The 14739-nt window shown below is 35.1% G+C and overlaps 1 protein-coding gene and 1 pseudogene across 2 annotated transcripts in view; one reads left to right on the top strand and one right to left on the bottom strand.

The window, feature by feature from the left end:
* Positions 1–14739, top strand: part of ATR (ATR serine/threonine kinase) — a 101187-nt gene that overhangs the window by 25791 nt on the left and 60657 nt on the right. For both annotated transcript variants that reach the window (XM_039219315.1, XM_039219316.1), the window contains exons 15-21: positions 339–533; positions 3037–3222; positions 6883–6975; positions 9355–9485; positions 11055–11198; positions 13310–13403; positions 14386–14511. In XM_039219315.1, the coding sequence (XP_039075246.1) occupies positions 339–533; positions 3037–3222; positions 6883–6975; positions 9355–9485; positions 11055–11198; positions 13310–13403; positions 14386–14511 (969 nt within the window). The remainder of the gene's footprint in view (positions 1–338; positions 534–3036; positions 3223–6882; positions 6976–9354; positions 9486–11054; positions 11199–13309; positions 13404–14385; positions 14512–14739) is intronic.
* LOC120221758 lies at positions 5737–6072 on the bottom strand (annotated as a pseudogene).

Raw genomic sequence — 14739 nt, 5'->3', positions numbered from 1 at the left:
TGGAACTTCTGCCTTTAGAGCATGAGTATATTTTAACACATACTCATGAGAAATTACCTTCTTTACGTATGTATTGGCTTATACTTTTAATTAGCCGTAATGTGAACTCTGCCATCAGGGACATTGCCTACTTTTTTGCAGCCTTATCTATAGTGCCTGAATCATAGTAGATGCTCAGTACATCTCTGTTGAATGAATAAATAGTAAGTTCTGAATTCAGATATGTCACATATGAACTCCAAATTTGGCATTTTAAAATATTTTTGCACACAAGTAATGTGAATGTGTTATTACTTGGACAAATGTACTTTTCAGTAATTATAGTGTTTCTCTTTCAGAGGACATTACAAGTTCTGCTCCCTGACCTTGCTGCCAAAGCAAGCCCTGCAGCCTCTGCTCTCATTCGAACTTTAGGAAAACAGTTAAATGTCAATCGTAGAGAAATTTTAATAAATAACTTCAAATATATTTTTTCTCATTTGGTTTGTTCCTGTTCCAAAGATGAATTAGAACGTGCCCTTCATTATCTGAAGGTAATAGAATATTTGTATGTATTTTACTCTTCTGTTTAAATTAGCATTATGGGAAAGCTGTTCTAATGTTCTTGTAGGAAGGAGGGTTGATAATTTTAGCTCATTCTAGAGTAAAATAAGTTCAAATAGTATCATGTAAATACACTTTGTTTTAGGCCAACAGGGGCATTTTAAATAGAATTATTTTTTTGTCATTTTCTTGGGTAATTTCACTATAATGGTATGTGATAATCATCCATTCATGGATCAGGTTCTCAGCTCATTTCATTTTAGGATTTTTTTTAGAGTTTACTTATTTATTTTGAGAGAGACCTATGTGTGCACATGCAAGTAGGGAGGAGGCAGAGAGAGAATCCCAAGCAGGCTTTGTGCTGTCTATGTGGAGCCTTACACAGGTCTTGATCTCACTGACTTAGTGAGAGCATGACTAGAGCTGAAATAATGGACATTTAACTGACTGAGCCACCAAGACTCCCTTAGAAATTTTTTTAAAGCTTATTTATTTATTTTTTTGCATTCTCTGTACCTAGGGTGGGGCTTGAACTTAAAACCCCAAGATCAAGAGTCACATGTCCTTTCAACTGAACCACCCAGGTACCCCTCATTTTAAACTTTTTAATTAATTGGAGCTATTCATTGACTGATGATATGCAAGTAATTATAGGAAGAGGCAGTCTGAACAGTAGCATAATGTTAGTGTATTGTTTAGTTATTTAGTGCTCTGATTACAATTTGGCTCAGTATTTTGCTAGTTGCTTTTAAATTTAAAATTATAACCTAAGGGCACCTGGGTGGCTCAGTCGGTTAAGCATCCGACTTCGGCTCAGGTCATGATCTCATAGTTCGTGGGTTTGAGCCCTGCGTTGGGTTCTGTGCTGACAGCTAGCTCAGAGCCTGGAGGCTGTTTTGGGTTCTGTGTCTCCCTCTCTCTGACCCTCCCCTGCTCACGCTCTCTCTCTCTCAGAAATAAATTTTTAAAAAATTTTTTAAAAACTAAAAAAAATTATAGCCTATATTTCTTTTTGGTGTCACATTAGCAATGATATCTTTCAAAAAATATGAGACTATACTAGAACAGGAGAAACTGTCAGATATGCATATGTGACTGCTATTTTCTCCGATGTTAATTATTTCATGTGTTTCATGATATGGCAGCAGGTTTCTTTCTGCATGAGAATTATTGAATGTTTATTTGTTTTGAGAAAGAAAATCTGTATTGTAGAGATAGAATGACAATAATAGAGTATTTTCCTGTAGAGGTAGAATAACAATAATAATAGAATATTTTCTTACATGTCAGAACTTACTAAACAATTTATATGGATTGTTTCAGTACTTACAGTTACCCAATGAGATAAAGATGCTATTATTTTTCCATTTTATAAATGAGAAAACCAAGGCAGTGAGGGGTCAGATTAGGTAACTCGTCCAGGTCACAACACAACTAATAAATGACAAAATTGGAATTTAAGGGGCACCTGGGTGGCTCATTCAGTTAAGAATCCATCTCTCAGGTCATGATCAAGCCGTGCATTGGGCTCTGCATTGACAGTGCAGAGCCTGTTTGGGATTCTGTGTCTCCCTCTCTCTCTGCCCCTCCCCTGCTCACGCTCTCTCTCCTCCCTCAAAAATAAACAAAGAAACAAACAAACAAACCTGGAATTTAAATTCAAGCAGTCTGACCAGAAAGACTGTCCTAAGCCACTATATTTTATTATATTTTCTTCCAGGAATTATGTATCTATGAATAATGAGTTGATAATATTTTAAGAAAACTGACTTTTTAAAATTTTATTTGAAAATAAAGTCTGATTACTTTTCTCATTACCTGTACCCCATGGGAGACGTATCTGGAGAAGTCGAGATTAGAATCCCTTTCTTTTTCTTTCTCTTTTTAAATTTTAAGTTTATTTATTTTTGAGAGAAAGCAAATGTGTGTGAGCATGACCACGAGTTGGGGAGGGGGAGAGAGAGAATTCCAAGGGGAGAGAGAGGGAATCCCAAACAGGCTTCTCACTGTCAGCAGGTAACCCAGTGTAGGGCTTGAACTCATGAACCATGAGATCATGACGTGAGCTGAAATCAAGAGTTGAACGCTTAATGACTAAGCTACCCAGGCACCCCTAGAATCCGTTTCCAGTACCTTTTAAAAATACCATCAATAATGGTGCCTGGATGGTTCCGTTGGTTAAGCATCTGACTTCACTTCAGGTTATGATCTTACAGTTCATGAGTTCAAGCCCCACATCGGGCTCTGTGCTGTCAGTGCAGAGCCCACTTGCGGTCCTCTGTCTCTCTCCCTCTCTCTTTTCCTTTCTTTCTTCCCCTCCCCTATGCACACTCTCACTCTCTCAAAAATGAACAGACATTAAAAAAGAAAAAAAATTTTAAATACCATCAGTAAATCTCCTCACATGATCTAGACTTCTCATATACTAATAGTATGTTAAAATCAATATACTTATTTCCAGAAATCTTTTTTTTTAATGTGTCTTTGGATTAGAATGAAACAGAAATTGAACTAGGAAGCCTATTGAGACAAGATTTCCAAGGATTGCATAATGAATTATTGCTACGTATTGGAGAACACTATCAACAAGTTTTCAATGGTTTGTCAATACTTGCATCATTTGCATCTAGTGATGATCCATATCAGGGCCCCAGAGAAATCACATCTCCTGAATTAATGGTAAGGAATATGTTAGGTGGGGTTTTTTTTTGGTTTGTGCCTTTTTGTAGCTTAATTGTGAGACTGGAGAAATAGATATTTTATGCATTTTCCAGATTCTAGAGATTTGCTTAAATTTCAGGCTGGAATTTTTATTGTAGAACTATTGAGGATTTAAATTATGGTCATAGCAAGGTATTACCATATGTTAGTGTTATATGTGTTCAAATGGTTATAGGTTTTATTTTTTCGTAGGGTAAAAATGTTAAAATTAATTTTTCTTCACTACATTTTAACTATAGATTGGAATACATTTGTGCTGTGCCCCCCTTCCCCGACCCCCAGTTACCTCTTTGGCACAAGATACTAACTTGTCAGTTTAACTATATTTAAAATCCATTGTTATATTTAAGAGAAGGTTAGAACATATGTTATCCCCTTTTATCTTTCCCTCTTTTAAATTTGTATATGCAGTCACTTTACTTCATGTGAAAAAATAATCCATAAATCCTCAGGCTTACTATTTTTTCTTTTGATTGCCCTCATTCCTTCAAGAGACTCAAAGGTCTGTCAGCAAAATATCTTCAGAGATTTTTGTGTGTGCTTTCTCGTTTCCTATTCATTCTTTAGTTCATTTTAATCTGATTTTGTTCTCACTGTTCTACTAAAATTCTTGTCCTTGTCAGAAACAGTCTCCCTGATGTCAAATCCAGTGGTCACTTCTCTTTTCCTATTTTATTTAACCTTTCAGTGGTATTCAGTACAACTGACCATCTCCTCCCATATGGCATCTGTTATACTATACTTTTTTTTCCCCTATTCTCTACTCATTCTTAGTCTTTACTGTCCCTTTCCCTCTACTTGATCCTCTAAATCTTAGATTGATTCAGGACTATGTAATTGGGTCTTTTTGTCTATTAGATTCTTCCCTTAATGAGAGAAAATCTGTTCTCATCTGGTACTTTGTTTGACATGATTTATATTTTGATGATTTCATGGTTGAAATTCCAATCCAGACCTTTCCTGAGCTTTGGACTTGTGGGTTTATACACGTTAGATCCTGGTTAGCCTCTCAAGTACAGAACAGGGCAGAGAATGGATCTGAAGGTGAGAGAGGATGGCAGACAGCCTCTTCAATTTCCTCTTTGTCATCTCTACTTGCCTATCTTATTAAGCATTCTCAAATTAGAAATCTTTATTTTCCCTCCTCTAACCTGTTTCTCTCCTGGTCTTTCCTGTCTCAGGAAATGGTACCACTGTCTACCTACTTGCTCAAATCAAAACTTGGGAGGCATTCATGAGCCCTCCAGTTTCTTCATCCTTTATAATTGTTAGCAAATCCCAGCTAGTCTATCTCCGAAGTATATTTTTCAATCTCTCCTGTCACTACCCTCTTACAAGTGACTATCATCATTCTCGGGGACAACTATAAAACCTCCTAACTCTTCTCTCCTTTCATTCGTTCCTCCTTATGTCTCTACTCGGTTATTTACACATCATTTGAAATGCTCTTTTTGTAGGTTATACACACTCATATAATTCCCCTGCCTAAATTCCTTTTATGGTTTTTGTTGCTCTTAAAATCTATAAAGCTTTATGTGATTGGCGTACCTTTCTACCTTCATATCGTGCAACATTTTTCTTCCTTTCTTGTTTGTTTTGTTGTGTTTTTTAAAAATATCAAGATTTTTCCTGTGTCAGAGCCTTTGCCTTAGTCCCTTTGCTTGGAATAATCTTCATTTTTCAGATCTCAGAGTTTTCTGATCACCCTACCTAAACTCCCTCATCCCAATGTTTCTCTGTCACATGATAAGGATGTTTTTCCTTATAGCACCTATCTCAGCCTTATTTATATATTAAATGTCTTCCACTCATATTAGTCTCCCATGTAAGCTAGTAGGAGGAAAGTGACTTTGCTTATCTTGTACGCCTATACCTGGCACCATATTCTAGGCATCTAATAAATATTTAGTGAGTGGCAGATTAACGAATTACTGTCTAAATGCAAGAGCTTTACACTTAGAATGTTGACAGACTGTGAGTGCCATTAATATCTGCTTTTCATTTATGAAGCATGGGCTAGATCCACACAATTAGTAAATTGTGGCTTATTAAGCCTAAACTGAGTCTTAAACCAAATCAGAAGGTTCCAAATTAAATGTAATTTTGATTGACAAACAGATGATTCTTTGTGCTTGGCAAGAGAAAACTTTGTCCTAATATCTAATATGGAAAGACATGTTGAACACCTAGCTTTTGTTATGTGCTAGTACACATCCTATTCCTCTCTCCCCTTGCCAGTGTGTGTCATCTGTAGATACCTAAATTAGGTGCCTCTACATCAAGCAATACAGCTTAACTGTAGAGTTGGAAAATACTTTGCTGTTCCTCGCCTGCTTTTTCTTGCCCCCTTCCTCGCTCATTTATAAAGATTTTGAATATTCTTTGCAGAGTACTCTTATTCCTAGTTTGTAATAATATTAACAAATTAACACTATACTATATTCTTTTTTTTCTTTTCCCAAAAAGGCTTTATTATGTACTGAGGAGAGGGATACAGTCCTTCTTGGCTGCTACTTTCCTCATGGGTGCCAGGATGTTGCTCAGCTCCTCTCTCTTCCTCTTGGTACAGATGTGTGTGTGTTCCTACCCTTTTCTTGATGAACTTGAAATTGCACTTTTCCTTCGAGACCTTGAGCAGCTCCATTGCACGGGGTGAAGACACACACCTCTCACTCAGATCATGTGCCACACAAAATTGGTGTGGTTGATGAGGCGCCTGTGGCAGCTGCTATACCTCAGCTTGTTCATGCTCTTAGTCACCTTGTGGCCCTCATTAAGGCACACGGCCATAGGGTAGAGCAGAGCCATGGCTGCTGCTCCCCAATGACTCTTGCTGCAGAAGCAACACTTTACTATGTTCTCAGTGCTTAATGCATGTTATCTAATTTAATCTCTACAACAACCCTGTGCAATAGGTGTTCTCATATTACAGACTCAGAGGAGTTAAGTGACTTAACCAGTGTCACACGCTAGGTAGGACAAAATTGAGATTCAAACCCAGGTGTGGCTGACTTAAAGCCCATACCCTTTCCTCTAGGACCCTCTTTCCAAAAAAATTAATCCTGTTGCCTTCAGGAGATCCAAAGTGCTATGGTCAGTGATGCCTAGCGTATAACTGTTGATGCCCATGGCCTTGTACCCTTTTATCAGTGTTCTCTCAGATAATACTGACTTCTGTGTCAGACCATTCTTCTAACAGGTTATTTTTTCCTTATTAAAGTACTTTTTTTTTCTGTCTTAGCTCTAAATGTTCTAGATTAGGACACTTTGTCTTTTTCCATTCTTAAAATGATTATCCTCTCTACTCTGAGTCCTTGTGTTAGTACATCCTGAGGATCCCACCCCAGCACACTCTTTAATTCAGAATCTCATGGCTTTTTTATTGTAGAGTACTGTTTAATCATAATTTGTCATTGTGATTATAAATCAGTTTCACTAATTTTTAAAATACTAGAGGTGAAAATAATATATTTTTAGAGAAAACTCACCAACTGCTTACTTCCAGTATTCTAACATAGGTAATACAGAAATGATGTTAGTTGAATAAATTGTTGTTGATTTATGAAATTTGATCTGTATAAAACATAAAATCTGTTTTATGTGGTTTTTTTTCATTAGGCTGATTATTTGCAACCTAAATTGTTGGGCATTTTGGCCTTTTTTAACATGCAGTTACTGAGCTCCAGTGTTGGCATTGAAGATAAGAAAATGGTAGGTAGTTGCTAAGTTCCAGAATTCATATAGAATATGTAGGAGATATGACTTTGGCTAGTAGCTACAAACATTCAAAGATAAGAAATAACCAAACATGATATTCTGGAGATTGTTGGGAGAGGGGCCAAGATGGCGAAACAGCATAGAATTTTTTTGTGTGTCTCTTGTCCCTGAAATACAGCCATATCAACACTAAACCATCTTGCACACCTAGAAAACTGATTTGAGGATTAACACAAGGATCTGTACAACCTAAACCACAGAACTTGGCAAAAAGAGAAAAAAAATCTATTTTTGTTTTCCATTTTTGTTAAAAAGATTTTTCTTTAAATTTTTTCTACTATATTTTTATTTTCTTGTAAATTTTTAAAATTTTCATCATTTCATTTTATTCTATTTTATTGTATTCATTTTTTCAAATGTTTTCTTTTTTTCTGTCTTTTTTTCTTTTCTTATCTTTCCCTTTTTTCTTATCTATCAATATTGTTTCAACAACCAGACCAAAACACACCTAGGATCTAGCATCCTTTATTTTATTTCTTTGTGTAGTTTTCAATTTTTTAATTTAATTTTTTTTTTGTTTTATTCCTTTTCTTCCTCCAAAGTGACAAAATGACGGAATTCACCCCAAACATAATATTTTGAATTCTTATATCCTTTTATAACATTTTAGGGACTCTAAAAAGAGGAATTATATCACTTAGAGTTCTTTTGTTTATAAAGGACTAAAAACCTGACCCAAATTAGCTTAAATGAATTTATTGGCTTTGTGACTAAAAGTGTAAGTAAGAATAATATAGCTTTGGGCATAACTTCATTTTGGACACAGTGTTCTCAGAATTCATCTCTTAGCTCAAATTCCCCTGGAATGCCTATGTATATAAGTGCCAGGTGATGACCCCAGTGGCATCAGGAAGGCTCATGTCAACACCCCATCTAGCTCAGTGGAAATAAAAGAGACCAGCAGTCTCTGATAGCTCAAACAAAAGTTGCATAATTGAGTTCACTGGTCCAAATTAGTGTGTTATAAGTCATGGCCATGTGTTTTTAAAAACTGAAAATTGTTAAGCTACATAAAGTCAGTAACTTCAGTATTTGTCAGTTTATGTTTAAATGTGTTTAGCATAGGTAGCTCAGTGAGTTGGGCAACCCACTCTTGATTTCAGCTCCAGTGATAATCTCACAGTCTTGAGATCAAGCCCCAGGTCGGGCTTTGTGCTGGGTGTGGAGCCTGCTTGGGATTCTCTTTCTCCCTCTGTCCCTCCCCCCCATACATGCTTGCTCTCTCTCAAAAAAAAATAAATGCATTTGGCACAATGAAGTTTCAGTATGACTGCTGTAACAATTGGTCACCATTGGAAATTTTTGTTCATAGATTGAGATAGAATTTTAGTACTGATTAAATTGCCCTTTTTATTGCCTTCTATCTCTGCAGTCAGTAAAATTACAGTAAAAAAAATCTGAGTGGAAGCTTTTATTTCAGTCTATACTCCTCTTCTCTTAATAACCTTAAGGAATCAAGGAAGACCTGATACAATATTAAACTCTAATTCAGCAGCCAATATGTATTCTGTTGGTGTCAACTGGTAAATTTAATCCCCCAGGTAACTTCTTTTCCATCTCCATGGAATCTTTTTTTAAGTTTTCTTATTTAAGGGAGAGAGCATGTGTGAGTGTGGTGGAGGGGAAGAGAGAATGAGAGAGAGAGGGAATCCCAAGCAGGCTCTGTGCTTTCAGTACTGAGCCAGATGTGGGGCCTAATCCCACAATGCTGGGATCATGATCTGAGCTGAAGTCAAGAGTCCAACAACGCGCAACCAACTGAGCCATCCAGGCAAAGCTTGTATGTTTTGGCACATAGTTAAGGTTTACTAGAGAGTTTCTTTACCCTTTCATTAGAACCTGAACCTGTTGATACAAGTCCCAATTCTGTGTTTCAAATATAGTAAAATGTGACCATTATTTTGTGGGCATGTCATCAGTTGTTTATTTTACTAAATTCAAAGTATGTTGAAATTAGTACCATTAGGATAAAAATGCATATGCTGCATAAGAATTTGGAATGAATAAGAAAAAAATTAAACAGTAGATAGTAATGTTCTTAACAAATTTGAAAATTACTGTTCTAAAGGACCACCAGTATAAAAGTAACAAATTACCTTCACAAGAGAAAAAAAACACCAGAACTCAGCTTGTAGTTTTCAAATTCACCACTTACGTAAGAATTTGGACAAACTGAACTGGCCAACATTTAGACATTGTGTTGTCAGAAATAGGTACTGCTCTGGGATGTGAGTGGATGCACTGTCCTTAGGGCTTATCTGCTCCTGTGGACTGTTTTTTAGACTTTATTTTAAATCACTACTTACTTTATAGGCTTTGAACAGTTTGATGTCTTTGATGAAGTTGATGGGACCAAAACATGTCAGTTCTGTGAGAGTGAAGATGATGACCACACTAAGAACTGGCCTGAGATTCAAGGATGATTTTCCTGAATTGTGTTGCAGGTAAATGATTGCCTGAATTTGTTAGAATATTTGCATTTTCGAGCAGCCTTAACTTGAATTCTTATCTCTTTGAAGGATTCAGACTGCAAATAATAAAAATGGAAAGGATATTTGTATTGAAAGGGAGTATATTTACTTCTCTAAAGAATACTAGTATGAAATCTTTTAACATACAGGGAAATAAAATGGTATAATGAACCCCTCCATACCTATTTCTCAACCTCAGCAGTTATCAACATTGCTAATCTTCCTTAATCTGACCTATTGTTAGTTGGAATGTTTTAAAGAAAACTCCAGTATCAAATCATTGTACTTATAAATACTTAAGATGTATCTCATGGGTAAGGCATTAAAAAAATACAACCATCATGAGTTATTATACTTAGCAGAATTAATAGGAATTTCTTAATATCATCTAAAACTCAGTCCATATTCAGATTTCCCCAAATGTCTCAAAGATGGTTTTCCCAAAGGTGTTGATTTGTTTGAATCAGAATCCAAGTAACGTACATATGTCACACATGTGGTTGTTTGCCCCTTAAATATCTTTTAAAAATAAATTCACTCGTTAAGACCCTTTCCCACACTTTTTTCAGGCCATTGAGATTTTGGCATGTGGGATTCCTAATATAATTTAACTTAGTATCATTTCTTTTTTTTTTTTAATTTTTTTTTTTAATGTTTTATTTATTTCTAGGAGAGAGAGAGATAGAGAGACAGCGTGAGGAGGGGAGGGTCAGAGAGAGAGGGAGTCACAGACTCTGAAACAGACTCCAGGTTCTGAGCTGGCAGTCAGCGCAGAGCCTGACACGGGGCTCGAACCCACGAACCGCGAGATCATGACCTAAGCGAAAGTCGGACGCTTAACCGACTAAGCCACCCAGGTGCCCCTATCATTTCAGTGTTACTACTTACAGACTACTGAATGCAGTTTAAACTTTTTGAAGGTCTTTTTTTGCTTTGTTTGTTTATTTACTTACAATTATTTTGGGGGTTTTTTTGGAGGTCCTTTTGTCCTTAATATTATACCTATGGGAGACGGAGAGTCTGAATAGTATGTTTTAAAGTCATATGAAGCAGTTCTTTTCTGCATACATTCGCCACCTGTTTGATATTAAGTTAGATTCAGTTTCACTTTGTTTAAAATTTTTAGAAGTTACTCTTTTCCGTCTTTAAATTCATGTAAAACATAAATACTGTCTGAAATTCAAATTTGTGAATCTAGCTTTAATTTCTGACCATGGTAAGTATCTATTTTTCTTAAATTTTTTATAATTCTCCGCTTTTTAAAAGTATAATCAAATGCATGCACACTCTTTTTTTCCTATGAACACTGCCCCAAAAGGGAGCATGTTAAAAGTACTATTTTTAACCTTGCTTTTTTGACTTAACACATTAGAGAAATCCCTGTTTGCATATATAGTACTGATCTTTATTCCATTTTTACAGCTGCCTTGTAATATTATTATTTGTATGTATTATTGTTTGCCCAGCTAATAACTCATTGATGGGGATTTACTAATAATAAAAATGATGTGACTTTTAACTTTTATTTATTTTTTCACATAGAGCTTGGGATTGCTTTGTTCGTTGCCTGGATCATGCTTATCTTGGTTCCCTTCTCAGTCATGTGATAGTAGCTTTGTTGCCTCTTATACACATCCAGCCTAAAGAAACTGCAGCTATATTTCACTACCTCATAATTGAAAACAGGTATTTATTGTAATAGAAATTAATAGTAAAGATCACAACTTTTTATTACTGTATATTAGGATTACCACCGGTAATGTGAAACTGTTCACATTCTTTTTAATTGAGAGTCCATCAGACACAAAAAATTGACATGCTTTAAGCCAGTACAATTGTGACATTGATCCATTATAATATTTAAAACATTAATAGATCAGCAACTCAAAATTATTTTCATCAGCTTTGAAAGAAATGAGGCTAAATTTACCTTTCTTATGCTTAAAAGATAGTTGAACATAAAAAAGGTTAAGAGGAATGTTCACCTACTTTCTAGAACTTTCCTTAGTTGAAACTCTTATTACTTCATTGCATTAGTCCTTTAACCAGCCTCCCTTCCTTTAGGCTTTTATCACATTTCTTCATATTGTTCATATTTAAAAGCATCTCTTTTAAAATCAATATTATTCTAGTATATGGGGACATACTGGGATTCTCCCAATTACTAATTGATGAACTTCAAATCGCTTATCTTGATGTTCAAGGCTTTCCAAAATCTAGTCACATCTTGTTTCTTAAAACCTTTTCTCAAGATTTTCCAGAACAGACTATGCTGTAGCTTACCCAGACTGCTATTGAACATACGTTATTCCCTTCTATTTTTGTATTTCACAACCAGCTGCTTTTTAGCCTAGAATTTGTTTCTGTGCATTTGAAGTTTCTGTGTTTGCAGTTACTGTTATATTTTGTAGTTCCTTTGTTTCTAAAAAGTTAGGGTTTAAGTATTACTTACTTAAGTGCTTACCCACCCATACACATGTTACGGTTATTCCCATTAATCATTTCCAGTGACAGTCTAAGGAGGAAAAAAGTACAGAAGAAAAGATTAATGTAGAGATTTTTTTATTAAAATGATTTTGATATTTTGAATAAGAGAACAATGTAAGCACTTATGGAGATCATTTTTCACAAATACTTTTTGGGTTATTATGTAAATAGTATATCTGTTTTTTATTATGCAACAATTAGTTCTTTACCTTTTCATTTAAAAAAAATCTCTCTTAAAAAATCTCTCCTTCAGTTAGTGCTAGTTAGAAAACCTTATGCTCCCTGAGTAAAGAAATTCTTTCAGCTTTTATTGTTATATCAGTAGTGTCTAGCACAAAGTGGCATATGATAGTTACTTAATACGTATTTGCGGCATGAGTGAATGAAGACTAGAATTTAGAAATTTATTATTGGGACTCAGGAAGATTAAAATATTATATTGGATACAAATTAAAAATTGTAGCCTCAATAAGATTTATAAGTTTTTCTCAAATTCTCTATGAGAATTTGTGTTTTAAGTTTGGGTTTGTCTATTGCTGCACTATGAACCACTCTAAAATCTAGTGTCTTAAAATGGCAGCATTTTTATTTACTCATAATTTTGCAGTCTGGACTGGTTTCACCTGTTTAGTCTTGCCAGTGGTCACTGGTGTGGCTGCAGTCAGCCAGCAGGTAGACTTGACTGGGTTTCTATCTCTTTCCATGTAGTCTTGAAGACTCTCTTTTTTCATGTAGCCTGTCCATGTTGGTGGCCAGAATTCTTATATGGTGACTAGGACTCTTATGAGCACCAAACCAGAAGTTGCAAAACCTTTTTAACACAAAGGCTGTAAGTTGGCACAGTGTTTCTTTTGCCATATTTTGTTTGTTAAACCAAGTCACACACCTAGCCCAAATTGAAGAGAAAATGACTATGTATCCATGTGTATATGAAAAAGTAAAGTTTATTTTAGGCCACCAATGTAACCTATTACAACAGGGTGATTTTCTTAGATTTGATTATTTGCCGCTATTAACCACTGGACTTGGTTAGGAAGAGTTTTGCACATCATTAATCCACTAGCACTTTTTAAAACAAACATTTCATTACTTTATTTTTAAGTAATCTCTACACAGACACCCTTACTGGGGCTTAAACTCATGACCCCGAGATCAAGAGTCACATGCCCTACTGACTGAGGTAGTCAGGCACCCTCCTCTAGCACTTTTAAGTATCACCTAAACTGGCTTTTGTTTCAACCTCTGCTTTATTTTTTGTTAGTACTTATACTCTTTGCATATAATTTTTTTATTTTCCAATTAACTATTAGGGATGCTGTGCAAGATTTTCTTCATGAAATATATTTTTTACCTGATCATCCAGAATTAAAAAAGATAAAAGCAGTTCTACAGGAATACAGAGAGGTATTTAATTTTTAATTTATGTCTTAGGGGATCATTGATACAGTATTGTTCCTAATTCCAATACATTGAATAGAGATTCTCTAGAATCACATCTAGGGATAATAGAGTCATATTCCAATGGCTGTTTTTTAGATAATCCTATCAAAAGCTATGATTTTTTTTTTAAGCAAGGAATTTCAGTATTTAAGTCAAAGATGTTATTGGATTACATAGAACAGAAAGCAAATAATACAGTATTTGTGCCCTTACTTCCCAAATTAATATGTCCCTACTTACGGCCTCCAAAGAAGAAGCTGCCATAGTTTCATGCCCTGAAAAGCTGTGGAAGGTTTCTGGTTACATTGTGCAATAAACTATGACATGAAATTGTCAAATCTTACTGATTCTTGAGCTTTAGAAGAGGAATGATCTGTAGTTCTGTCGTCTTAATGTCCAATGAAGTCTCTGAAATTATGAAAATATTAATGGTGATTCTAGAGAAATTTAGGGCAGAAAGTGGGATACCTGCTCTTGGGTCAGAAGAGCAGATGTATTTACTACAGACCCCCAAGACTGGTTATGAGGTCTTTATTTCCTCTTTTACTGGATAACTCATCTTAGTCATAAGAAAGTAAGTAATCAAAGTAAAGGGTGGATCATGCATATAATCTATAGATTTGGTTCAAGGCTATTATGTAGTCCTTTGTAAGTTAAGGGAAACTTGTATTTCTTATCAAGGATTTATTTTAGATTTGTAGATTATTTGGTTGGAATAAAATTTTTCTCCAGTCTAAAGATTTTGGAATGAAATCCCTTTCCCCAAGAATTATTAAAAATAGCATATGTTTTATGAAGGATGAGATAGAAATTATTTTTTAAAGCTGCTTTTAATTGGGACATAGTTTACCACTTAAATGATAACTCTATAGGGAATCCAGCCCTTCTGAAATGGTTTTTGAAGTTATTAACTAATAAGCTGTATATCCCTGTGCTCTTTATATAGGAGACCTCTGAGAGTACTGATCTTCAGACAACTCTTCAACTATCCATGAAAGCAATTCAACATGAAAATGTAGATGTTCGTATTCATGCTCTTACAAGCTTGAAGGAAACTTTGTATAAAAATCAGGTATACTAAGATAATTAAAAAGCTATAGAAAAGAAAGGTAGGAAGCTCGAAGAAAAGATGACAGATTGGCATATTTGCTTGAGATTCAATAGGTTCAATGAAAGAAATAATTTTTATTTTACCGAGATTATCAGATCTTAGAATCGCTAATCCATGAGATTTCCTTTGAGGTTGAATACCCAGGATTTGCAGTTTTTTGTTTTGAAGGGTTGTAATTTAACAGTTATG

This window comes from Hyaena hyaena, unplaced genomic scaffold, assembly GCF_003009895.1.
Source record: "Hyaena hyaena isolate Hyena2069 unplaced genomic scaffold, ASM300989v1 scaffold_806, whole genome shotgun sequence".
Taxonomy (NCBI): Eukaryota; Metazoa; Chordata; class Mammalia; order Carnivora; family Hyaenidae; genus Hyaena; species Hyaena hyaena.
The sequence above is the reverse complement of the archived record's forward strand: the minus strand, read 5'-3'. Positions and strand labels throughout refer to the sequence as shown.